Raw genomic sequence first — 24,102 nt, 5'->3', positions numbered from 1 at the left:
TTTCCTATTACAGCCACTGAACTGAATAAGGAACTGATATCGCACCGGCGCGGATCAACTCCGTTATCGCGAGCCCCCCCGCATTTCCTCTCACTTCCTACATGTGCCTAATTGCTGCATGTCGCGCCCTCTGAAGCATAGAGAAATAGCATGCGCTCGCTGTTTCCGACACAAGCGAAAATGTGATCATGCGAAACCTTCATGTGGCGAATGTCGTCGCAAGGGTGCTGAATGCTTGCCTGCTCGGTCTCGGAAAACGGGAGATAACATCACAATCCCGCTGGAATACTTGAAACAGCTCGAGAAACGGGTCGCAGAGCTGGATAGTGAGTACAGTGTTACAGAAACAACGGTGGAAACATGTGATGTTGGGGTCCAGACGGATTTTGAAGACCTAGAACACAAGCGAAATGATACAGGCAAGGATTCAGACTACCTAATGGCCGATCAGAGTAGTAACGGGGCAGAGAATGACGGTTCTCGTATGCTTCTGCCAGTCTTGCAACACAGCAGCCAAATATCACCACGAACATCCCCATCATCTTTCTCGCTTGACGCATTCTCTTTATTCCCGGAGACGACATTCGACGTTCCGTGGATTGATTTGGAACCCTCATATCCTTTGACGGATGACGACTCTCCTTGGCTGAAAGAGCTCTACACAAATGTGTATTTCTCCGTGACTCACCGCGAATGGCCCTTCTTGAACGAAGCAGCTTGGAAATCATGGCATGCCGAAGCAATCCTGGATGGGCAGGATGAATGGAAAGCCTTCTTTCTGCAGATGGTATATGCTATCGGTGCATCTCTTTGCAATAATTTACAGCGAGACCCCTCGCACTCCGTCCGTTCAAAGGAGTATTACGCCTCGGCCATGCGATACTATCCATATGTTGTCGGACATTCGTCTATGGTCTTACAAATCCAAGCTTCACTGTTCATGATACTCTATGCTATGCATTCTCCTTCTTCCGAGGATATCACAACGAGCGTGTCTTCTGTGTTACCTTTCTGTACAGCTGCCATGACAGAGATCCGGAAGCATGTATCGATATGCCGCGACAATGGATCCATGACCGAGTCTAGCGAAGTTCTGTCTGAGAACATGTTTATTACTTGCTATATGCTCAATGAAATTATTGTCTCTGGGTGGGATCGACCAGTATCAGCTGCCTACAGGGTTGTTGACGATGACGTGAGTTATCCCCAAATACTTTCTAATTAGCTTTTTACAGTCACTAATTCTCAACTTAGATGTGCACTCTGGGAGATACCCTCCAACCAACCCTAAGCACAAACCCCGCAATAAGCCACTTGTTCCGACTACGCAAGATCCAAGCCAGCATCAGAAGATCGCGGGAGAACAGGCCCCGAAATCCCCTCGCTAGATACGGGAAAGGCTATACCTCCCCCTTCAAGTCCGCTCTTGATAGATGGCGACAAGAGATTCCACACTATGAATCTGACAATGACCAACACGGCTATCTTCATCCTATATGGATGCGAAAGCTATATGTTTACAGTCTCTTGATCCTGATAGAAGAGAAACGCGATTTCATCGAGATGGACGGAACAGAGGAGATTCTCGCGACGATTGCGGAAGCCTGTCACAATTTCCGGCTCTTGCAGGAAGGAGGACATGTGATGTGCTTTACGTGGTCTGCAGTATGTGTCAAACCGCAGTTTTTCTTCTTTATCGCGGTACACTCCAAGTGATCTGACGTGACTAACAATCAATCTACCATTAGCTTGTATTCCAATTCCGAGCAGGAATCATGATGCTTTACATTGTCTGGGCGACGACCCCTATCACTGAGATTCAGGATCAACAGCGCATCAGGCAGAACAACCAACAAGCCATTGCTACATGTGCAGCCAATCTGGCTGGCTTTGTCGATCGGTGGAAGGACGCAACGCCTTATATGAATGTGCTTGAGTTCTTACGACAGAAGATCATGTGGAATGATGGCACATTTGACGTCAACTCTAGTGCTCCGGTATCACTGGAAGAGGCTGAATTACACCTGGAGCAGTTGAGGAAAAATTATTTGCACCGAGCTGTCTTGGGAATGATTGAAGATATGATGTATAGAGGGAGTATACATCAGGACTTGTTAGAGGACGATTTTAAAGAGAGATTGTAAATATGAGGGCTTTGTACTTATTTCAGGAGTGCTACATAACCGATTAATGGAAAGAAGAGTTGCATTTATTTTTGCGACACAAGGTCTTCATAATAAGATCAGCGTGCCCGTTGTCGAGTCATCTTTCGTATGAGCTGTGATAACTACGATGGTCTGTGTTAAAGTAGGACTCGACCATCTCTTCCAGGGTTGGTCACGTTCCGATGCGGGATAGGAAGCCATGATAAACCATCTATCGTCCTCTATGACCGGCTTGAATGGTTGACCGTTGATATGGCACTCCATATTCCTCAGTTCGGAGCCCTTGAGTCCCACCGATCCCTGGATCTGGACCACAACCATCGAATCGTGAATCTCCTTCACTTGAGTCTCCACCACCAGCTCAACGGTCGACCGAGAAGCCCATGGCCGAGGGTCTTGACCACCCTTGAGGCAATCCGAGTCAAGAGCAGGCACAAGCGGTGGCTGAACACGGCCCTTCATCGCCACCTCAAAAGCAAAGCCATACTTAAGCAGACTGTTGTCATCATATGCCTTCCCAGCGAAGGTAAGATTCACCGGCATCCCCGTATCTTCCATGATACCCATAGGAACAGAGATAGTAGGCACACCAAGATGACGGATGGGTCTGTTTCCATTGGAGTACTTGACGCCATTACTCCACGCAAACCGTGAAGCCGTCTCATCGCAGTCCGCATCAGCAGCCCCGACATCACCATTAGCCGGGAAAACCACTGCATCAAGCCCAAGCTCATCCATCCAGTCCTCAAGAGTCTCCTTGCGCGCATTCTCAAGAGCCTGGATTGCTTGTTGAATACCGGGGATCTCGAAAACAGACGCCGGCTTCCGGTGCGGGTATTTAACCATCTCATCCCACCGCAGCGCATTAGCCGCATCGGGCGCACCCTTCAGAGACCCTGGCGCAAGCGGAAAGATAGTCGTTGGATCGACCTGAGAAAGAGTCTCGAGACTCTTTTGGCCGTTGTTAACCAGGAAGTCGTCCCAGATATGCGCGACGAGCTCACTCCGCTCCAGCGCGGACCAGCCTTCTGGTAGTCCTGCGACGGTGACGAGTTGGCCCTTGTCTGCGTTTGATTCGTAGGTTGTCACAAGTGGGAAGTCCGTTTCGATCACCTCCGCACCGCAGGACTCAAGGATCTTTCTGGCGTTCTGCCATAGCTTGATTATGGAGGGCCGGGTGTTGACTTTGCTAGTTGGGGATAGGGAAGAGTCGTCGCCTCCGATGTACATTGAAGGTACACCAATACGCTTCCCGCGCAAGGATGTACCATCTTGTAATTCTGAAAAAGACTTTGGTCGAAGTGTATTGATTGAAGGCAGGGAGACAATCTTTTGTTCCTGGTAGAAATCTCCAATTGGGGCTTCATCGGACACGGCTAGAACATCTAGGACGTGGAACATATCTGCCATGGTCCTGGTATGAGGCACTAGGACATCACAGGTCAAGTAGAGTGGCCAGACACCGCGGAGAGGAAGAAGGCCTTTCGAAGGCGTGTATGCAACAATGGCATTATTCGAGGCCGGTGAGCGACCTGAAGAAACAGTCTCGCTGCCTAGAGAAAAAGCACAAAAATTGGCAGCCGTCGCGACGGCTGATCCATTTGATGAACCGGAAGCATACGCCGCAGCCAGGTACGCAGTATTATAAGGACTTTCAGCACGCCCATAACACCCACGTTGCATCCCACCGTACGCCATGGCGGGCATGTTCGTCCGGCCGAGAAGCACGGCACCGGCCTCACGGAGAAGTTTGATGCAGGCAGCATCTTCGTTGGCGATGAGGGTCTCAAATGCAGGTGATCCGCTTGCAACAGTCATGCCCTTGACTTTAATACTGTCTTTTGCGAGGTAGGGGAGACCCTCCAATGGACGAGGCGGTAGACCAGCTGCGCGTCGGGCATCGGAAGCGGCTGCTTCGTCGAGGGCGGATGGGTTCAAGACTGGGATGGCAGTGAGATTTAGATTGTTTGCGTCGTAGACGCTGATTCGTCGTAGGTATCGTGATACTAAGCCTACGCTAGAGAGCAACCCCGAAGAAAGCGCGCATTGGAGCTCGGAGATACTGGCGTCCAGTAGCGAGAAGTCTTGGGATTGGTGAGCCATGGCGTTGAGGGGTATTGACTTTTTTGAAATGCAAGTGAAATGAAGGGAAAATGCAACTAAAATGCGAGTGATATGATTTCTTGAATGGTCCCTTGAGATCTAGAGAGGGCCAAGTATATGACCCCGTAAAGCGGAGAATAGTCCGCTTTCCCCACACTTTTTTTTGCGGACTATTGGCCGCTTCTCCTATCTCAACGACTAACTTCAAAGATAACCTCACAGATAGAGAAGTGATGATGCTTATCTCCTTGGCGCAGATAGCGAATTATATTCATGCTGGGGTTATATATAAGAAGCGGGGGACTTCGATATGGGAACTTCTCAGTTCTGTTCAACTTCACCCCCGCTACCTATCATGGACCCCAACGACACAAAAGTGGATCGGTCCACTGCGGAGAAAGATGTTACACATGTTGCACTCGGCGAGGCTCACGATATCGGAGCAAATCTATATCTGGAGGCGGAGCAGTTGACCGCCGAGGAACTGGAGACTGAGGGCGCCGAGGTGCTGAGGATTATCGACTGGAGGATTATGCCGATGGTGAGTTGTCACTCTGATATCTTGATGAATGTTATTTCTGACAGTCTGTTCGTGTTCTAGCTCTACCTGACCTATGTTATTCAATTCCTCGGTATGTAATATCACTTCCCCATTCTTATTCTACAACTAACATGCATGTGTAGACAAACTATCACTTAATTATGCATCGGCATACTCTTTAATCCCAGACCTCGCTCTCGAAGGCCAACGATATTCGTGGGTTGCAGCTATTTTCAATTTCGGTTATCTCTTCTGGGCCCTCCCAGCCAACCTCCTAATCCAGCGATTGCCAATCGCAAAATATATGGGCTGTATGCTTCTGATCTGGAGTGTACTCGTTATTGCACATGTTGGAGCGAAAAACTACCCAGGAATCCTGGTATTGAGATTCCTCTTGGGCATGGCAGAAGCCGGAGTCAGTCCGTGCAGTGAGTAACCCTCATCACAGACCAAAGACATGAAGAGCACTAACATAATTTGTTCTATTCAGTGATGAACCTTACATCAATGTTCTACAAGCGCTCCGAACAACCGTTGCGCATGGCTGTCTGGCTCAGCGCAAATGGCATGGCTACGATGGTAGGAGCACTACTAGGATTCGGCCTCGGCCATTCACACAACACTGCGCTCCGCAGCTGGCAGTTGATTTTCTTAACCATCGGACTACTCAATTTCCTCTGTGCCTGTCTCTTCCTTTGGCTCATGCCTGACTCGCCCAGCTCCGCCCGCTTCCTGACCCACCGACAGCGCGTGATCGCCGTGCAGCGCGTCGCCGAAAACATGATCGGCGTGAAGACCCGAGACATCAAGCCACGGCAGGCACTGGAGATTCTCTACGATTTCAGAGTCCTCTGCTGCGCGGGAGTCGGCATAGCCTGTGGTGTGATCAATGGTGGTTCATCGAATTTCGCATCAGCCTTGATCAAGGGCTTTGGCTTCAGCGGGATCTACAGTACACTCCTCCAACTACCCACAGGCGCGGTCGAAGCGGTGGTTGTTCCAATCTGCGGTATCATAGCTACATATGTTAAAGATTCACGCTGCATCGTTCTCGCAGTCGTCTGTCTGATCCCCTTCGGCGGTCTTCTGGGTATCCGTTTTACTAGCCTCGATCATCCCTGGACGTTAGTCGGATGCACCTGGCTGCAATATCTCGTTGGTGCTCCCGTCATTATCTCGTGGAATTTACTTGCCACCAATGTTGCCGGCCATACCAAGCGTGCGGTCGCTAATGGTCTCTGGTTCTCGCTATATGCGGCCGGTAATGTCGCCGGTGCGAATATCTTCTTCGCTCACGAGGCCCCGCGCTATTACTCGGGTCTGCTGGGCCTGCTCGTTTGCTATGCTGGTATTATTGTCCTAGCATGTGCGGCGTATATGTCGATGAAATGGGAGAATGGAAGGAGGGATGCTGCAATGGTTGCGGCTGATACTGATGAGACCCCGGAGGATGTTACCTCTCAGGCTATCTTGGATGGATTTAACGACGTGACAGATATGGAGTCTAAGCATTTTAGGTATGCGCTTTGAGCTTAGCCTCGCGCACTTACATTTAATATATGAATTACTTTGGGATATGGGCAGGCAATGGCCAATGATTATTAAAGAGTAGCTTACAATATTCTGGTATAGAACCGGGCGAGCCGTCTGCCCCGGGTTTGGTAATTCAAGATTGTTAGATTAAAGGCTCCCAGTGGTCATATTATTCTACAAAAATAAAAAAATAAAAAAGCTCGTCAATTCCTCGGCTGCATGAACTCACGATAGACCCACGCTTCTTCTGAGTCTGACTCTTCCAAGACGGTTTCCTTTGCATTTCTCGCTAAGAATCCCAAGATATCGCCTAATTTCTGGTGGAATCTGTTGAGGCAGACATCTTTAGCCTCATCGTCAAGGTTGGACATGCGATTGCTTGGGCAAAGGGGTTCATAGATTTCTAGATTGAGCTCGCTACCGCCGCTTTTGTATTCGTCCTTGTCGATCTCGTGGAACAGGAACTCGTCCTGAATACCTTCCCAACGCCTCTTTTTCTCAGCTCCGTCGAATAAGACAAACTTCTCCTGCTTGTCCTTCGGATCTCGAAGCTCCGCAGCCTGATCTGCAAGGCAAGAAAGCGAGAAAATATTCTCTGTATGAATTATCAACAAATGACATCGTGATAGTGATATATATGAAGATAAATGAGACAAACGGGAACTATAAGTAAATCACAAAACAGAAAAACCCAATGTATAACACGAACTCCCAAATTCGCAATGCGGAATGGCTTTATATCAACATGGTCTTCTAGCAACAACCACAGTCTCATATGGTGTTAGTCCGATATGATCTGGAAAACTCAACTCGGAGAACGGAGATTGACAGAAACGCGGCTCATAGTCCGGCCAGTCGACCCGAGGCCCGAGCCAGACAATAAACTCAACATTTTGATTACCATAGGTATCAATGTATTTCGTGATGAGTTTTGGATCGCGTGGGTAGACAAACATCCACGCTGCAGCCTGTTGGGCGGCAGACCAAAGGCCCCAACCTCCGCCAACGATATTCATATCTTCTTCGGCGATATACCGATTAATAGTCGAATCCACCTCAACACCCTCCACCGACACATTTTTGTCGCAATGTACAATCAGACCTTCGAGGAGACCAGATCCGCTGCCGATTGAAATGGTGAATGCGGACTTTTTTGGGAGGAGCGAAGCAAGGTAGGTGATCAAAGTGCTGGAGATGGCCAAGCAGCAATCCGGGAATCTCTTGGGCGCTGGCAAAAGCTGCTTGGAGATTTGAGATATATCCATGTTGTTCTTGACGAGAAAATCAATATAAATAGATTATAGCTTTACACGAATGGAGAGGATATCTCATTCGGAGGCGGATTTACTTAGCTCCCGGGTATCAGAATTCGCATCGGGCATCTAGCTTCCAATTCACATGGAGGTCTCGGTAAGGCTTGATTATATGCGAATAAAAGGATATACCTATTCAAACGTAGCACTATGAAACTTGTAACTAAGGGGCAGGTGAATCCTCAGGCAGGAGTTGAGTCCGCAGGCATCAATATTGCCTTTTTTGGAAATAGAAAGAATTGTTTGCTTGTGACTTTAGAATTTCACAATTGGCTTTGGTTTGTATCCAATATTATGAAAACTTGACAGAAATAGGCAGGAGCTACAGGGTCAAATAGAAGTGGCAGAGCTCAGGTCAATCTATGAACATGTTTGGGCAGTGAGTTTAATCACAAGACTGCAAATTGATCTATTGGATATGGACTGTAAATATATTGCTAGAAGAATCAACGGCCCTTGAAGGGTGAGGGTTATTCATTCCAGATTTAAGGAATATAAGTGATCGGCGGGCTATTATAATGCTGCCATGTCCCGAAGGGCCGGAAAGGACAATTCATAATATGAGAAAAAATGGTAAAAAAAAAACAGAAAAGCATCACCCCTATGCATATCAATCGCGAGATCGAGGTCCTCTGGTTGATTAGTGCCTGTGGAAACTGGACACTTAAAAATTCGTGTAAAGGTAGGAGGTTACCATCACGATCTCGAGCGAATTGCGTGATATCTCCATATGTAGCATCAGCGTTGTATCCCAAATACAAGGAGGCAGAAACGGCAAGAACCACATACGGGCAGGCTTTTCAGTATTAATTCAAATTCTCAGAGTTCTTCATATGCACCGAGAAGCGTAGTATATGTGATCTCGGCCGCAATGCAAAGTGCGGCATCTGTGACCCGCACGGCTCTGTGTTCCCGGGCCTATATCACTGTGATTATATATATTTCCCCAGTGTGGGAATTAGCTATCAAATCAACTTCATTTCAAAAGCAGATACCTGCTCTGGACAAAATCGGTGTCCTATAAATATAGCCTAGTCCCAGGAGGCATTTTGATAATTTTATAGATGATGAAGACACGCAGAGAGAGATGATGAAAGTTGGTATATTTGGGAAAACCGAGGGACTGCCTCCATTTATGTACTGGTAGGTATGTAGTAACGACCTGCTTGTGTAGCATGGATACAGGCAAACATGCCCTGCACGGATTTTCAACAATGATCAAGTGGCATCGCGATGTATGAAAGAAAAGGGAATACGAGGGTGCCGTAGGAGTTCTGACGTAGTACTAGTATAGCCAAAATTCATGAAGTGGACTGTGTAGAGACTCCCAATTGATCATAAAGCATGGGAATGCCTGTATGTATGCAGGTCTACATGTAGTCGACCCGGATTTCTCTTCACTCCACGCTCTTCTCGCATGATTTCCCGACTCAATTTCCGTATCACATCTATCCCTGTTTTCTATCTCCCACAACCCTCGCAGGTTTTCTACACGGCTCATGGCGTAACTGGAAAATCAAATATCATGTGCATTCAAAAACTTCGTATAGGATCCAGGTATCATGGCAATTGATGGAGTCCACCAGCATAAAGATCAATCTGCGCCGCATACATCTTAGGCTTTCTTGATTAACCGATCAAAGATCTGGCTAATCTCCTTGGCGCTCTTCTTTGGGATTCTCTTCTGGTCGTTCTCATAGTCGACAAAAGTAACACCGAAGCGGGTCTCGTAGCCCTCAGCCCACTCGAAGTTGCTGTAAGTAAACAAGTTAGTCGGTCATTACACCAAAATCATATAGGGAACAAGATCCAAACATACTCCATAAGACTCCAAGCCATGTAAGCCCGCACATTGACACCGTCATGGGTATAAGCATCAGCCGCAGCACCGATATAATCCCGGAAGTACTGCACGCGGAACTCATCATTGAGCAACTCCTCAAGCGGCATATCATTCTCGCCTAGAACACTAGTGCCGTTCTCGGTGACATAGATCTTGGGGTAGCCGTACCGCTCACTGAGCCACTTGAGCAGTTTTCGGAACCCGATAGCAGATGGTCGCAGCCAAGGCGATTGTGTGATAGGACCGACACTCACGCCGTTCTTGTCTTCGAGCAGGAGCTCCAGGTTACCCGCGATATCGTTGATATCCGGCTCCCCCGTCTTGGCGCGGATGAAGTTCGCGCAGTAGTGGTTCATGCCGTAGAAGTCATTGCTGCCTTGGACAAGGGCAATTTCCTCCGGTGTCCAGGTTGGCAGACGGTCGCCAAGTTGCTTGATCATACTGTCTGGGTACTTGCCGTGGTAAATAGGGTCGGCGAACCATGAGATGGCAAACTCGATCTTGCGGTCGCAGGCTTCCACATCGGCTGGGTTCTCAGAGTCCCAGGGCTCGGCCCAGTCACCTATTGATGATCTGATTAGTAAAGGGTCTGTATAGGTGCGGGGAGAATGGAGACATACCGTTCAGCGTAATGCCAATCTCACCACCATCCCGTTCTTTAAATTCATCGCGGTAAATCTTCACCGCAGTTCCATGTGCAACTAGCAAGCTGTGGCTGACAATCCACGGCTCAGTCGAGCTATCGCCCACCGCGCTCTTGGTGCGATCACTCGTGTGGCCTGGGGCGAAGGAACCATTATTGTATCCAAGAACACTGACGCACCAAGGCTCGTTGAAGGTGATCCAGTACTTGACCTTGGATCCAAAGGCCTCGAATACCACGCGAGCATAGTGTGCGAAGTCGGCAACGAATTCCTCCTTGTTGAGAGGTCCACCGTAGCGCTTGTCGAGCTCATCCGGAAGATCCCAGTGGAAGAGGGTAATCATAGGCGTAATGCCCGCATCAATCAGGTCATCTACGAACTTCTGGTAGAACTGTATGCCTTTCTTGTTGATTGGATCTTTCCGGCCGCCGAGAGGGATAATGCGGGACCTATAGATTTAGACAAGCTGGGTTAGCAAACGATCTAGAGATTGAAGATCGAAGCGAGGGACACAAAGAGACGAACCATGACAGTGAAAATCGGTATGCCTGAGCACCGCATTCTTTCAACAAGGCGATATCCTCGTGTGTGCGGTGATACGAGTCGCAAGCTACATCTCCAGTTCCGCCGCCGGCGATCTTGCCGGGGACCTTGCAGAATGTATCCCAGATTGACGGGGCGCGGCCATCTTCGTTAACTCCTCCCTCAATCTGGTATGCGGCTGTAGCAAAGCCCCAGAGGAAATCCGAAGGAAGAGTGGATTGCTCGGTGGATCCCATGGTGAAGTGAATGTCAATGGTCAATCACAGGAACTGTAGAAGCCGTGTGCCAACTAGATTGTTTCGAATTCGAGCGCACATCGATATTTATGTAATTTCAACATTTTATTTTCATTTTGTTGAAACTCAAGCGTGAGACTACTATGGAGAGCTCCTTATCGTGACAGGAATGACCTCCGCGATCCGGAGTGAAGTCCGCGTCGAGAGCGTCGAGAGGCTCCACACCTCGTGACGACGAATGGCCTCAGGGCCAGCCCTGGAAGCCCTGGAACGGTTGAACGGCCCGGTTATAATGAAAGAAAAGGTGTATATTCAAAACTCGTAGAGAATGCGCAGATGCAAATACAATACAACCTAATAAAGAAAAGATCCCGCCAAGAACTCCGGAATATAATGCGTGCCCCATTCGTGCAATTTCATGCAATTCATGAGATCTCCATCCCTTCATCGTCTCCGTCAACCTCAGACATCTCGTCTGCAGTAGACCCCAGCCGCATTCGAGAGCTTTTGTCTCGGTCACCTTGGCCATCTGCCCCGAATGTGACCATCTCCAATTCAGGGCCTGCGAAGACGCGACCTTCTGTATCCACTACCTCGCAGAGTTGGATCAAACTCTGGTGGCTGAGGGATTTGAAACCGTCTGTCCGTACCACGCGACCCCAGTATGTCAGGCAAAATTGTGCTGCTCGGCGCATCAACCAGTGCTCATTGGTCCGCCCCGCACGTTCCCAGACGATGGCCGCGTTGTCTACATCAAGCTCTTGGCTTAACCTATTGACGCACAGCAGACGAAGCTTGGGCATATCATAAAGATTGGCCATAACAAGCATACCCGCCACGTCGATAACGCTCGAGCAATAGTCTGGATGGCCGGCGATACTGTCTGTGTACAGGTAATAGAGAAACGCGCGCACCACAGAGTAAGGCTCGGGGATGTGCATCCGCTTAGTGTGGTACTCAGCCATCTGGGCGGAGTACAGACGCTTGAAATGTGGCCACCTGAGCTGCAGAATGATACGGTGGACGTGGATGGGCTCCGAAGTCCAGCAGTTCTGTTCCACAAAGGTTGGTTGGGCCTGAGTTGGGGAAACGGACGGCATGTCGCCCATATCTTCCGATACGGACCCGTCATGATCGTCACGAATAGCAGTGATGACGAAGTCCGTACCACTTCCCGACTCAGGGGGTATGTCAAAAACAGCGGCTAGATCGGTTCCAAGCCCGGAAACCTGAGAGGAGCCCATTTGATCAGACGGCCAAGGTGCACCTTGCTCGGGAGGTTCTGCCGACAAGCCGTTACCTAGCAAACCATACTTTTCCAGGTCGATAGTCAGGACTTCACTCATATGATTCTCGTCGCTACCTCCCGGTACATTCGCGACATCAAGACTACATCCCAAGAGCCATGCTTTGGTCCCCGTGTCATTGACAGTGCAGTAGTGCCATCGATAGCCGGGCCGGAAGATCTCTTGACCATCAGCCAGCCGTTGCCAGCGCAGCGAGTTTAGGTCCAGAGCCGACAGGTTACAATCATGCGACCGTACGGTCTCCGACGGCGTGATTAGGTCGAGCAGGACACCAGAGGCAAATGAATGGAAATGAGTACCAGAAAAGAGAGAGGGGACATGAGGACCAGAATCAAACCTAAGACAAGATATGGCACCAGGCGCAACTGGTTTGCGTCGACCCAAATTGCGTACCTGCACACTGCCTGAATTGGCCGCGTAGATTCCGGAGCGGGGAGACATTTGGTGAGGGCTGCTAGATATAGAGTCTGGAAGATGAGCCGCAGAAAGATTGACGCCCAGGAAGTTGACGCTACCTTGGGGGGTCGTGTTTCCGGCCAGCGATGGAGATCCCTTGAGGTCGAGCCACCAGATATCAGTCGTTCGTTCCATGTTCGGACCCAATCCACCAAATATCCACAGCCGTGTGCCCCAAACCCAAGCTGTATGATCGAAGCGAGCAGTGAAGCTCCATGTCCGAGACCAGGTCCATGTTTGTAGATCCAGGTAGGTCAAGTCGTCCAAGATCACATTCTTCTCCCCTGTCACGCCTCCTACACCTGTCACTCCACCCACAATAAAAAGCTTGTCTTCGTGAATGACGGCAGCATGGCGGGCTCGGCCTCGCGGGATCGACCCGCGAATTTCGGGGAGTGCCCAGGTGAAGGTATTTAGATCAAGGATGACAACGTCGGAGAGGTATTCGCGATGCTCATTTTCGCCCCCAAACACAATCAATTTATCCCCTTGGTACAATGTCGCCGTGTGTCCTATCAAAAATAAGATTTCTAGTTAGAGCGTTTATCACTAAACATGGACGAATGAGAAGAGAGAATCATTACCCATGCGAACTCCGGGGATATCGCCATAGTTGTCAACGAGCTCCCAGCGCAAAGTCTCCAAGTCTAGCCTGAGCACGTGGTTGTATACTAACAATTATCAGTGCCATTTTAGAAATTATAGGTTAAGGAGGATGGAGAATGTCAACCTTCATCGGTAAACTGGTCAAATCCCCCGAACGCATAAATGCGATCATTGCTGCAGTACGTCACCGAGGCATTGACCAGGCAGGCGGGGACATGGCCCTGCGCTTTTTTTATGCTGGGTCGATAATCCGCGCTGGTCCGGCGACCGCCGGCCTGACTGGCGGGCATCAGGTAGGCGTCCTGCATTGCCGTAGAGGGAGTACAGCAGGATATCGGGTTAAAGACCCTCGAAGATCCCGGCCAGGTAGGGAGAAGTCGTGGTGGGTCTCGGTGGAACTGGGTGAGAGGAACGTGGTGGGGGTTGCAAAGAGGAGATGGATGCGCCATCCCAGTGGCGAAAAAGGGGGCTTTTGAATTGTATCCGCAACTGGCACAATAGGTCACGACATTTTGCTCCTTTAAGGTCTACGGAAGATATATTCTGTACGGAGTATAGGCTCTCACCTTCTTTGTTCTTGCCTACCTGAAAGGCGATTGACATGAAATTAATGCCAAGACAATTGTCACTAAAAAAAGGCAAGCGCGGTATGTCAATGCTAGTCCCAATATGGATTAGCGTACTATGTAGCTCAGGTAACCGTTGCTATGGGGAGAGCCTCATACTTTTCAGCAACGAGTATAGTAGCTACCTGTATTTATTCGCTTTTCTCCTGAACTCCCTTTCCTTTTCTTCACCTCTCAATCTCACTATCCTCAATTGTCTGCATACTTTTCTGTTGATTGATCTTGCATTAGCCTCTGCATCGATTCGTATTGCATCTTCTATTGGGGTTGGTCCCATTACATCTACTCTGATCATATATTAATATGGCTTCTGTTACTGCATCAACTCCGGTGAAGAGCCACCATGGGCTCTTCTCCTCCAAGACTGCTGGAGGCCGTATGCCTCTGAGCCCTTCGCCCAACCCCCGCGCAAGCGGCCACTCGTCACCCTTCACTCCTCCTCGCCAGTCTGATGCTGGCCGTAGTCAAGCCAAGTCGGTATACGGTGGAAATCTCTCCGCCCACTTCGCCAAGTCCATCTCAAAAGCAGCCCGCACTGCCAACCGTGACTCTCCGAAGACCAACAAGTCGAACATTGCCAGCACCCGCACCCGCAAGTCACCCAAGCACTTGGAGCTCGGTGTCTCGGACTGGACTTTGACCGGCACAAGTGCGACAACAGCCAACACTCCTTCCAAGGAGCATATCCGCCGGGAGATTCCCACCCGATCTCGTGCTAGCAAGACAACTGTGCGCATTCCTCACAACGCTGGTGACCGTTTTATCCCCAACCGGACCGCAAGTGAGGGTCTAGCCACTAGCGGGGCCGCAAAGCCAGAAGAGAAACAGCGCCCTAAGAGCGGTGGGGCTGACGGATCATCAGTCCTCGCCTCGGCAGCCAGCGCCTTTGACATTGGTGCGCGTGGATCGGATGATGACCTTACTGCTGCTTTGGAGAACTTGGGTCTGGATGACAATGAGCCTTCTACCTACACTCGCCCGGCTCCAGATGCCGTGGCCTACAAATCATCTCTGGCTGAAGCTTGTGGTGTGAACATGAACACTCGCATCCTCGCCTTTAAGCCTCCTCCTCCCGAGTCATCGAAGCCTATTGATCTTCGTGCTCAATATAACCGTCCCCTCCGCCCTGCCAAATCTACAGCCGCCCAGTTCCGTCGCCGTGTTCAAACTGCACCCGAACGGGTCTTGGATGCCCCGGGTCTTTTGGATGACTACTATCTCAATTTGCTCGACTGGAGCTCTGGCAACCAGGTCGCCATCGGTCTCGAGCGAAACGTTTATGTCTGGTCTGCTGAGTCTGGCTCTGTCAACTGCCTTTTGGAAACTTCCCCCGACACATACGTTAGCAGCGTGAAGTGGAGTGGTGACGGTGCCTATGTTGGTGTTGGCTTGGGAACTGGTGAGGTCCAGATTTGGGATGTTGAGGAAGGTTCCAAGCTTCGCAGCATGTACGGCCACGACTCCCGCGTCGGTGTTATGGGCTGGAATAAGCATACTCTGTCCACTGGAGCCCGTAGTGGTCTTGTCTATAACCACGATGTTCGCATCGCAGAGCACAAGATCGCTGAGCTCGTCTCCCACACCTCTGAGGTCTGCGGTCTCGAATGGCGCTCTGACGGCGCTCAGCTCGCCACTGGTGGAAACGACAACCTCGTCAACATCTGGGATGCTCGCTCTCTAAGCGCTCCCAAGTTCACCAAGACCAACCACCGCGCCGCCGTCAAGGCTCTGAGCTGGTGCCCTTGGCAATCCAACCTCCTTGCCACTGGCGGTGGTTCCTACGACCGTCACATTCATTTCTGGAACACCACCACTGGTGCCCGCACCAACAGCATTGACACCGGCTCCCAAGTCACTTCCCTGCGTTGGAGCAACCACTACCGCGAAATCGTCAGCTCTAGCGGCTTCCCCGACAACTCTCTCAGCATCTGGAGCTACCCGACTTTGGTCCGCAACGTCGAGATCCCTGCTCACGAGACTCGCGTCCTCCACAGTGCTATCAGCCCTGATGGACAGATGCTGGCCACCACTGCCGCTGATGAGAGCCTAAAGTTCTGGAAGATCTTTGAGCGCAAGGCTGGTAGCAGTGCCTCCTCCGCTCGTGAGGGTGGTGTCGGCAGCAAGGCTCAGATGACTAAGTCTATGACCATCCGCTAGACGCCTTATTTTGCAACAATTCCTTGTTTCTTTTTTTTCGTTGGATACCCTGGTTCATGGTGATATTGAAAGCATTGATGGGCTGGGACATTAATTTCGGTGTAATGGTTCTTTTTGGTGATGATTCCGGTGTTCTGATGGTGTTCTCTGTATCTACGTTCCCGTAAACTGGCTGTACAAATTGTCCAAATGCCATTCTTACGGTTGCTTTAATTCATTCTGCTTACCCATCTTATCTTTCACTTGTATCTTGTCTCTGATCTCTCGATTTACTTGGGTTTCTACTTGAAAGTGCCTAGGTGGGTTGGCCGCCGATGACTAAGCCTCCGGGATACAGTGGGATTTCGACCGCAGAGCTGTGACTTTCACCTTCGCCAACTCATCGGGAAACTCACCGTCTCGTTTTCCTCTGACATTTACCCTTGCGGCACTTGTCTTTCAGGTCATTTCTTCTCCTTTCTATTTGTGTGAAAACTACAGATTCACAGACTGCTTGATATTGCGTCATTCGGTGTGAGCGATCAGCACTTCGGCAACTTGATAGTTGCGACGGAGCGCTTTACTTCCTAGTCAAGCTATCCTTACACAGTACATTTCACCAGTCACCCTATTGCCTGCTCTTTGCTCCCTTTGATCCCTTTGCATAACCATCCACCAGCTCATCAAGGTGTTCTTGCTCAGCAATCATGTCCAACCAGCAAGTGGTAAGTCCCAGCTTCTTCTCCGGCGGCCACCTTGTCTATCCCTAGCCATCGCTCGCATAGAGAATGATAATCTTCACTTATAACCATGATCTCCCAATTTGTCTTGAAAGTTTCTTTGATCCGAGATCAGAGCTGACACTTATGGCTTCATAGGGTGCGGTTTTCGAGAAGGTCATCCAGGAGGTCTGTGATGCCTCCCAGGTCGACTTTGAGGAAAGCGGTGTCGATCAGCAGACCCTGCATGATCTCCGTGAGGTTAGTACCATATTTTCCTACCTATATTCCTGTTTTGTGTTGTCAAAGTCTGGTGTGGATGTTTTCCCCAAAAGCGGGGATGGTCGAGGTGGTGCGGGAGGCGATGCTTATGGGGGAACACGGGCTTATGAGTCTTCCCTTTATATGTGCCGCTCTTACCCGCTTAGGCGCTTTTAGACCGCCAAGATTCTCCAGGGCTGTCTCATCATTGATTATCCCATGTAAAGCTGGAAACCTGGTACTAATTATTATATATACAGACCTGGCAACACAAGCTTTCTTCTGTGAACGTCGCTCATTTCCCCTGGGATCCTGCTCCTCAGCCTGCTCAGCAGCACTCTGTTCCCCTCCCCACCGCTACTGTCCCCTCCAACGCTCCCCGACAACCTCCTCCCCAGCCGCAATATGCTCCCCCGCCCGTTTCAATTCCCCAAGCTGCGCCCTCGCACAACATGCCTCCGATGGGTGGGCCTCGCATCAAGACCGAGCCAGGATCCAACGGCCAACCCGGAATGCCGCACATGACCACACCCATGCCCCCGCATGGTCTCAACCCCCAGTCGGCTCGCGACCGTGCTGCAAATGCGCTTCACCAGAAATACGGCGCCGCAGCCGCTAACTCCGTCCACCAAATGCAAGCCCAGGCCCAAGCTGGACAAGGATACCCGCAGATGCACCCCAATGCCCACGGGCAAATGCCACCAATCAAACAAGAACAGACCTACCCGCACATGGGTCCTGGACAGACCGATGGTGGAGGCGACCCGATGACTGACTGGAAGGCAGAGGTAGCACGCCGCAGAGCAGCTGCCGAGAATGGAGAAGGTGATCGACTTCTACGCGAGCATCTCAAGCAGCGCATGTCTCAGTATGAGGGCGGAGGTCTCCTTCGTCCCTTGGATGAGCATGAGTCCTCTTCCAAGGTCGCTCGTCGTGTGGCTCTCACCGCACCTCTCAGCCAAAATACTACCGAGTCAACTTCATCTGCCCCCCGCGTCACTGGCCAGTTCGATGGCGCAGAAGACGATGTCAAGGAGGAAGATGAAGACGCTATCAATTCGGACCTGGATGATCCAGATGACCTCGTTGCGGATGACCATGACGCAGATGAATCGGAGGGCCAGGTCATGCTTTGCACATACGACAAGGTCCAGCGGGTGAAGAACAAGTGGAAGTGCACCTTGAAGGATGGCATCCTGACTACTGGTGGCAAAGAGTAAGTTATCCCACTCTGCCATGCTCTGCCATGCTCTGCAAATACTAACCCTACTAGATACGTCTTCCACAAGGGTCAAGGTGAATTCGAATGGTAGTCGAAATGACACCATCACTCCGTGTTTTTTTAACCCGTCTCCTGATTTCCATTGACGACACCCCTTTCCTCGTTCTGTAACAATTTTTTTCTCTACTTGTGCTCTCTCTCATGACACAAACGAAAACCAATCCCTACGTCTTTTCAATCACGCCCTCGAAACGGTTTGTGCAAGCGAAATATTTCTCATGATTCTCACTACCCAAATATCGACATGGTCAGCAACCCGGTCTTTGCTTCGCTTTTTTCTTTGTTTTTGAGCTTCACAGTGGCTCATGGCGCTTACAAGTGAGGATGGGTTCTGATTTTGCCTTTTTTTTACATGCTTCTCTTTGCTCCATGCCATGCCTTCAAGGCTGGTTTTGTACTAGCTTGAAAGACCGATCTTACTAGCTTCCAAAATAAGCACAAATGAAACTATGATTCTGAATAACTCCCACTAGGCTTAATATCATCTCCAACCATCCACTTGGAGGTTTAGACAAAACGCCGTTAATTAGATAGGTGCTAAAAAGCCAATTGGTCTACTATGTAGGTCTAAGTCCAGAACCCGGACCTACGATAACAAACGCAACCGAAAATGAAGTTGAGAAAAATGAATGAATAGCAAGACAAGGGGAAAAAAAGAAGATAAGTGACAATGGGGCAAAAAGAGCCAAATCGTAACAAAATAAATCCATATCTACAATGAACCGACGCCGAGAAACCGCACTTTTTTTAAGATTCCCAGATCCCAGATCCAGTCCCTATCCCATCCCTAGGTAGAAGGGACGTAGGGAAGAAAAAGCGAACACCGACTGGGTGTGAAAGAGGAGGGGAGAATAGTAGCCACCCCAGGAGCCTCGTACCTCGCACATGATTCCAGATAAACCAAGCCAAATCCCATTTCGCCAACTTTTTGGTGGTGTTCAGTTCCAGGTGCTCAAGGCGGCGTTTTCGGAATCGCGACTGTCATTGTTGGGAGAGGCACATGAGCGAAAACACTGAACGCAATGAACGGGGACACGAACGCGGAAACAAGGCACGAAGCTCCTTGCAAGAAGCAAAAGCAAATGAATAGCAGAATGGATGGGGAGTGGGGGGTTTCGGGAGATATCCAATTCCCCTAGTGTGTCTCCCATGGAAGACGCAAATGTCGTATGAAGAACCAAAGCAAGATGAACAGAGTAAAAGCAGGCAAGCGCAAGCAGTTTCTTCTAGACAGCTCTTTGCTGAGAGAGGGTCTTGATCGCTCAAGAATTTGCTCTATTACCAGGCCAAGTAGATAGGATCTGGAAACGGCGAGGGATATCAAGCGTAGAAAACGATCATGCCAGTGGGATCTACCAGGCAGCAGAACGAAAAGCAAAAGAAGGGCATCACAAAGCCCAGTCAATAAGTAAGCCAGGGGGAACAATTTTCGAAGAGAGAAATAGAAAAGTAATAACTCCAAAGTCACCGGGCCCAATTCAAAATCATGACATCGTGTGTGTGCAGGAGTGCTCTCACCCCCGAAAGCCGTCGAGATCGTTCGCGTCAATTAGCTGGGAATTATGTATGGACATAATGACATATTTGTTCACGGGTTCACAGAAGGCCTTCTTCGCCAATGCCGGGGAGGCCAGCTCCAGCAACGTTGATGTTCTGCCCTTGCATGACTCCACCGCCAAGGGCGAGGTTACGACCTCCAAGCTGGAAATCCGGATTGCAGGGTGGTGAGTGCGATTTATGGTACTTGAGTCCGTTCAGATTCTTGTAGCGCTTGCCACACACCTCGCAGCGGTAGGGCTTTTCCTTCTCCATGCCAAGCGTGCCGGGGTATGGCGCTGATGTCTCTGGGTTGACGATTGAGAACGTGCCATCGGCGTTGTCATGAAGTTGTTGGTTATTATGGCCATGCTGGAATGAAAGAAGGAGTGGTTAGAAAAATAAGACGAATGCGGGGGATATCAAACCAAAACTTACAGCTTTGTGGTATTTGAGTCCATTTTGGTTCTTGTATGCCTTCTCGCAACCGATAACGGGGCATCGGAACGGTTTGGGTTCTTCGTTGGGAAGAATAACAGTGGTGTCGGGGACCCCAGCGAGCAATTGTTGTTCCCGGATCCGTCGTGCAATATCGCTATTCGGACCATATTGAGCTCCACTGAGCTTAAAGTGGGCGTTGGGCGAACCCATGCCGCCACTGGGGCTGAACAGCCGCTTGGCCGGCTCATCGATGCAAAGGTCGACCATGTCATTATTGTTCCCATTGAAGCGGCCAAACTGATTCTGATTTTGGCCCATGGTGTTATTTTGCATACTGAGATCACCGAATCCACCCATCATGCTTTCGTCAATTTCGGCCGGGGTCCCTGGTCCGGATGAATCGGGCGTATTTCGGAATTGCGAATTCTGGAGCGGGTTGGCCATCAAAGTTGGGGTATTGACGGAAGAGACAGTCGGATTGTTCTGCAGTGAAAGTGGTCGTCCAGATCCGATCGGTGTACCAGGTTGCGAGGGTGTGCTAAATCCTTGGTGGCTTGGAAGCATACCTAGATTTAACTGCTGCTGGTTGGAGTTACCATACCCGCCCTGTCCACCCTCATGCAGCTGAGAAGAGAACATCTGCGAGGCTGAGCCGTCTCCGTCTCCTAGGGCGTCGTCCAACTCCATGTCGTCGATTGTGTCTAGATCTGCGTGCTGCAATGGTGATGGATTCTGGCCCAATTTACGCTGCATGTCCAGGGTCCGGTCGGGCTGCAGACCACGTCCTTGGCTGCCATGCTGTTGGTTCTGTTGCTGTGCGATTGCGGCAGCCGCCAAGGCAGCTCGATTTTCACCTTGGCTTGGGCGGTGGCCTTGATTGGGCGACTTGGTCGCATGGGCTTCTTCGTAGTGTTGTAACAGGTCATGGAGCGTCGGTAACGTCACACCGCAGCACGAAAAGTCTCGCATAAAATTCGCTTCCAGCTTCGGGAGATACGATGAGGAATGGAAAGATGGCGACTGGAAGGTAAATGGTGACGTGCCAGTCATTATGATACTGCGGAAATTTTCCTTGGTCAGCTCTTGATGCAGTGCGACAATAGCAACACACGGTGGGCGGTTCCCTTGCGGCTTCTAGGTCCAGACAGGCCACTCACTCATCACGTATCCAACTACCGACGGATACACCACCCCAGCTCATACCACCCACCAAGCTCCCTGCGAGCGACTCACGGCGACCTTTGTCGCGGGCAGATCCCGACATCGAGATAGGTTTCGTCCCGTTCCCCCATTGTGCTGTGGCTGCGCCGATCGAGTCCTTACGAGGTGGGGGGGCCTTAAACACGCCGAGTCCTCCCCCAGGAAGATGTGAAAAGCTCCCTGTACGCTCGCCGTTGCCCGCTCTTTGCAGCGCCGAGGTCAAATTGGACGCTTGTTGACCCGGCGGCGACACTGAGGTCGTCTGCCGAGTGGAAATATCAATAGGCGTGGCACCAGTCATCGTGACGAACTGCTAGTAACAGTTTTTGATGGTAAAAATGATGAGAATTCCAAGTCGAGGTTTGACGAATCGATATCCTAGTTCCCTGTCCGGTCTTTGCGCGATGTCACGCCAAACCCGAGGGGCTTATGGATGACAGGGTTTCTTTGAGTCCCGCGTTGAAGCGCGAAGCTCACACAGATAAAATCCGAAGAGAATAAGAATGCGACTTTGAGACAGTCGGTGCCCCTCGATGAGTGGACTTTTGAGTGGATGGCGGTTTTTGGGCGGGTTCACACGCAGGAGTCCACCCTCGGATGATGTCCCGCTTTGGCAGAAAGTTGTCGAGTCACTTGAAGGAGTGCAGCTCCCTTTTCTTTTTTTCTTTAATAATAATCTCAAGACTGGGGGAAAGGATTCAGATCAGGGAGAGTAATATTGCAATCGAAGAGTGATAAGTCGAGAAACAGCAGGGGCAAGGGCTCATGAAGACGGGGTATGAGATGGCAACGCTTCCGGTTTGGGACAAGCGCTGTTACGGTATTACCCACGTGATCGTTTTCCAAACGGATATTGGCGCCGAGTAATATTAATGTCGTTTGATGGGTGACTTCGTAGATCTTTGACTATCACAGTCAAGACATTTAGAAATAACAACCAAACTACCTGAAAGCGTATATATGTTGTAGTAGTATATTCAAGGATGTTCTCTACACACCGCTTGCAGGATGCGAACGTCATGATCCGTAATGTACCAAATTACCTGAAACAGCTAGTGTACTGTATCTTATGACTAATTTGGTTTAATTGGCCGGGGACTATTTACCTGGGATAACTGCCCTACATAACTGGCCGAGTCGATGATGATGATAATTTTGGGTTACAGACCAACGGGAAAAATATATCCTGCTGTTCTGAACAAGTAGTATAGCTGGATTGTGTTGAGTTACGCAATAAGCTACATTGACTGAATAGCTCTACTCCATCCGGAGGGGAATGATATTCATTATTATTATTATGTTGTATGTCTCCCGACCACCGCCGTAAGTGGAGCAGCTAGTAACACTTTCTCCTGCCAATATCGACCTTTTTTTCTGGTTCACTGTGAAGAGATATTCTCCACTTTCTACACATCTTCGCTGGGAATCGTAACTGTAAGTAAATCTATAAATGTAAAGCGATAGATAGATCGAGGCGCTGAAGAAACTCAGATTCCCTATAAAATCCGGGGTCATCTGCAAGGGGTAATCTCAGATAAGAGATCTGGGTGGCGGATTTGCCTTCGCATTGAACACTTCGTCATTGCATAGCCTTTTAAGGAGCAATTATCAATAACCGGGGGCTGGGGTTGTTGCTAGTACGTATAGTAGTCCGATGTATATTCTAAGACCCCCCTATTCTATGGGTATTGTCAACAGAGCCGTTGACCGGAAAATTGACCTGGAAACTATAAGTTCCAACCTTGGAAATGAGTGGCGATTCTCAAGTTTCAGTCGGAACACAACGAGGTCTTGGCTTTGGCGCTAGAAACGCGGCAGAAGCAGTTGGGCAGCCTTCCATCTGTTAGCGCCCTCTCGAGTACACCGCCTTTCGTATTCCTGAAGTTTAGGATGCTTTAATGGGCATTCAAAGGGCATCTCAAAGAAATAGGTTAACAATCCTATTTTAATCTTATTATTCAAAGTTGTTACATACTCTGTACAGAATACGTACCTCGGTACAAAATAATAATGTATAATAATATATTGGCGGAAAACCCGCGTACTCCGGTCAAGATGAAACTTCCGAGGCTCGGAGTCCGCCCGTTATGCCGTTAGGTATAAAGAACAGGTGTAACTATAAGCTAGGCCGTTTCGTAGTTTGAGCTGAAACTAAAGATGCTACATACAATAATATTAGAATAAGATTGACTGTTTCCTTTCTATCCGTTCGGAGTTATTTCGGGGTCTCTAATATGCCTATTATTGACCGGTCCGTTTTAAAAAAAAGCATCGCCACCCCGCGTAATAATCAACATTTGAACGTTGTCGGATCATACCATCATGTATCGTCGCATCCCGATGACTTCACAAGAGCCCCATCAACCGGGTTTTCTTGTTTACAATGTACTGAGGTAAAACGAGCTATGTATAGAGTAGTATACTTTCAAAGTAATTGAAAGTAAAATATATTCCAGTATAGCCTGTTTTATACAGCATATTTACCCAAAAAGGACATTCTTCTCAAAGTATCGTTCCTCCTACGTTTTATCCATGTGCCGTGTAGTCCGCGTTTCTTGACCAATTTTGAGCAGATGTTGCAATTTGTTGGTACCTTAGGTGTATATTGTAT

General features: G+C 49.6%; 9 protein-coding genes across 9 annotated transcripts; 4 read left to right on the top strand and 5 right to left on the bottom strand.

Moving 5' to 3' along the window:
• Window positions 1–118: 118 nt before the first annotated feature.
• On the top strand, window positions 119–2,144 carry N7471_003858 (uncharacterized protein; the record flags this gene model as incomplete). The annotated part of the gene is made up of 3 exons (XM_057276577.1): window positions 119–1,195; window positions 1,255–1,665; window positions 1,749–2,144. 3 exons carry the CDS (start codon window positions 119–121, stop codon window positions 2,142–2,144), a joined length of 1,884 nt encoding a protein of 627 aa, XP_057136187.1.
• An 87-nt stretch (window positions 2,145–2,231) lies between these two features.
• On the bottom strand, window positions 2,232–4,268 carry N7471_003857 (uncharacterized protein; the record flags this gene model as incomplete). Its single annotated transcript, XM_057276576.1, has 1 exon — window positions 2,232–4,268. One exon carries the CDS (start codon window positions 4,266–4,268, stop codon window positions 2,232–2,234), a length of 2,037 nt encoding a protein of 678 aa, XP_057136186.1.
• Window positions 4,269–4,623: 355 nt separating this feature from the next.
• Window positions 4,624–6,339, top strand: N7471_003856 (putative MFS allantoate transporter; the record flags this gene model as incomplete). The annotated part of the gene is made up of 4 exons (XM_057276575.1): window positions 4,624–4,809; window positions 4,870–4,900; window positions 4,953–5,237; window positions 5,300–6,339. 4 exons carry the CDS (start codon window positions 4,624–4,626, stop codon window positions 6,337–6,339), a joined length of 1,542 nt encoding a protein of 513 aa, XP_057136185.1.
• A 206-nt stretch (window positions 6,340–6,545) lies between these two features.
• Window positions 6,546–7,607, bottom strand: N7471_003855 (uncharacterized protein; the record flags this gene model as incomplete). The annotated part of the gene is made up of 2 exons (XM_057276574.1): window positions 6,546–6,907; window positions 7,088–7,607. The coding sequence occupies 2 exons, from the start codon at window positions 7,605–7,607 to the stop codon at window positions 6,546–6,548; spliced, it is 882 nt and encodes a 293-aa protein (XP_057136184.1).
• A 1,663-nt stretch (window positions 7,608–9,270) lies between these two features.
• Window positions 9,271–10,921, bottom strand: N7471_003854 (uncharacterized protein; the record flags this gene model as incomplete). The annotated part of the gene is made up of 4 exons (XM_057276573.1): window positions 9,271–9,409; window positions 9,475–10,060; window positions 10,119–10,591; window positions 10,668–10,921. The coding sequence occupies 4 exons, from the start codon at window positions 10,919–10,921 to the stop codon at window positions 9,271–9,273; spliced, it is 1,452 nt and encodes a 483-aa protein (XP_057136183.1).
• A 287-nt stretch (window positions 10,922–11,208) lies between these two features.
• On the bottom strand, window positions 11,209–13,833 carry N7471_003853 (Kelch motif domain protein). The gene is made up of 3 exons (XM_057276572.1): window positions 13,415–13,833; window positions 13,269–13,355; window positions 11,209–13,196 (listed from the first exon to the last, which is right to left on the bottom strand). The coding sequence occupies exons 1-3, from the start codon at window positions 13,737–13,739 to the stop codon at window positions 11,347–11,349; spliced, it is 2,262 nt and encodes a 753-aa protein (XP_057136182.1). The 5' UTR covers window positions 13,740–13,833; the 3' UTR covers window positions 11,209–11,346.
• A 386-nt stretch (window positions 13,834–14,219) lies between these two features.
• On the top strand, window positions 14,220–16,073 carry N7471_003852 (WD40 repeat domain-containing protein; the record flags this gene model as incomplete). Its single annotated transcript, XM_057276571.1, has 1 exon — window positions 14,220–16,073. The coding sequence occupies one exon, from the start codon at window positions 14,220–14,222 to the stop codon at window positions 16,071–16,073; it is 1,854 nt and encodes a 617-aa protein (XP_057136181.1).
• Window positions 16,074–16,456: 383 nt separating this feature from the next.
• On the top strand, window positions 16,457–18,777 carry N7471_003851 (transcription initiation factor IIA large subunit). Its single transcript, XM_057276570.1, has 4 exons — window positions 16,457–16,777; window positions 16,931–17,032; window positions 17,293–18,248; window positions 18,306–18,777. The coding sequence occupies exons 1-4, from the start codon at window positions 16,760–16,762 to the stop codon at window positions 18,343–18,345; spliced, it is 1,116 nt and encodes a 371-aa protein (XP_057136180.1). The 5' UTR covers window positions 16,457–16,759; the 3' UTR covers window positions 18,346–18,777.
• A 1,133-nt stretch (window positions 18,778–19,910) lies between these two features.
• On the bottom strand, window positions 19,911–21,792 carry N7471_003850 (zinc-coordinating transcription factor SFP1; the record flags this gene model as incomplete). The annotated part of the gene is made up of 3 exons (XM_057276569.1): window positions 19,911–20,222; window positions 20,289–21,348; window positions 21,449–21,792. 3 exons carry the CDS (start codon window positions 21,790–21,792, stop codon window positions 19,911–19,913), a joined length of 1,716 nt encoding a protein of 571 aa, XP_057136179.1.
• Between the last annotated feature and the right edge of the window lie 2,310 nt (window positions 21,793–24,102).

Source organism: Penicillium samsonianum (assembly GCF_028829775.1).
Source record: "Penicillium samsonianum strain IBT 33392 chromosome Unknown utg000003l_segment0_segment0, whole genome shotgun sequence".
Taxonomy (NCBI): domain Eukaryota; kingdom Fungi; phylum Ascomycota; class Eurotiomycetes; order Eurotiales; family Aspergillaceae; genus Penicillium; species Penicillium samsonianum.
The sequence above is the reverse complement of the archived record's forward strand: the minus strand, read 5'-3'. Positions and strand labels throughout refer to the sequence as shown.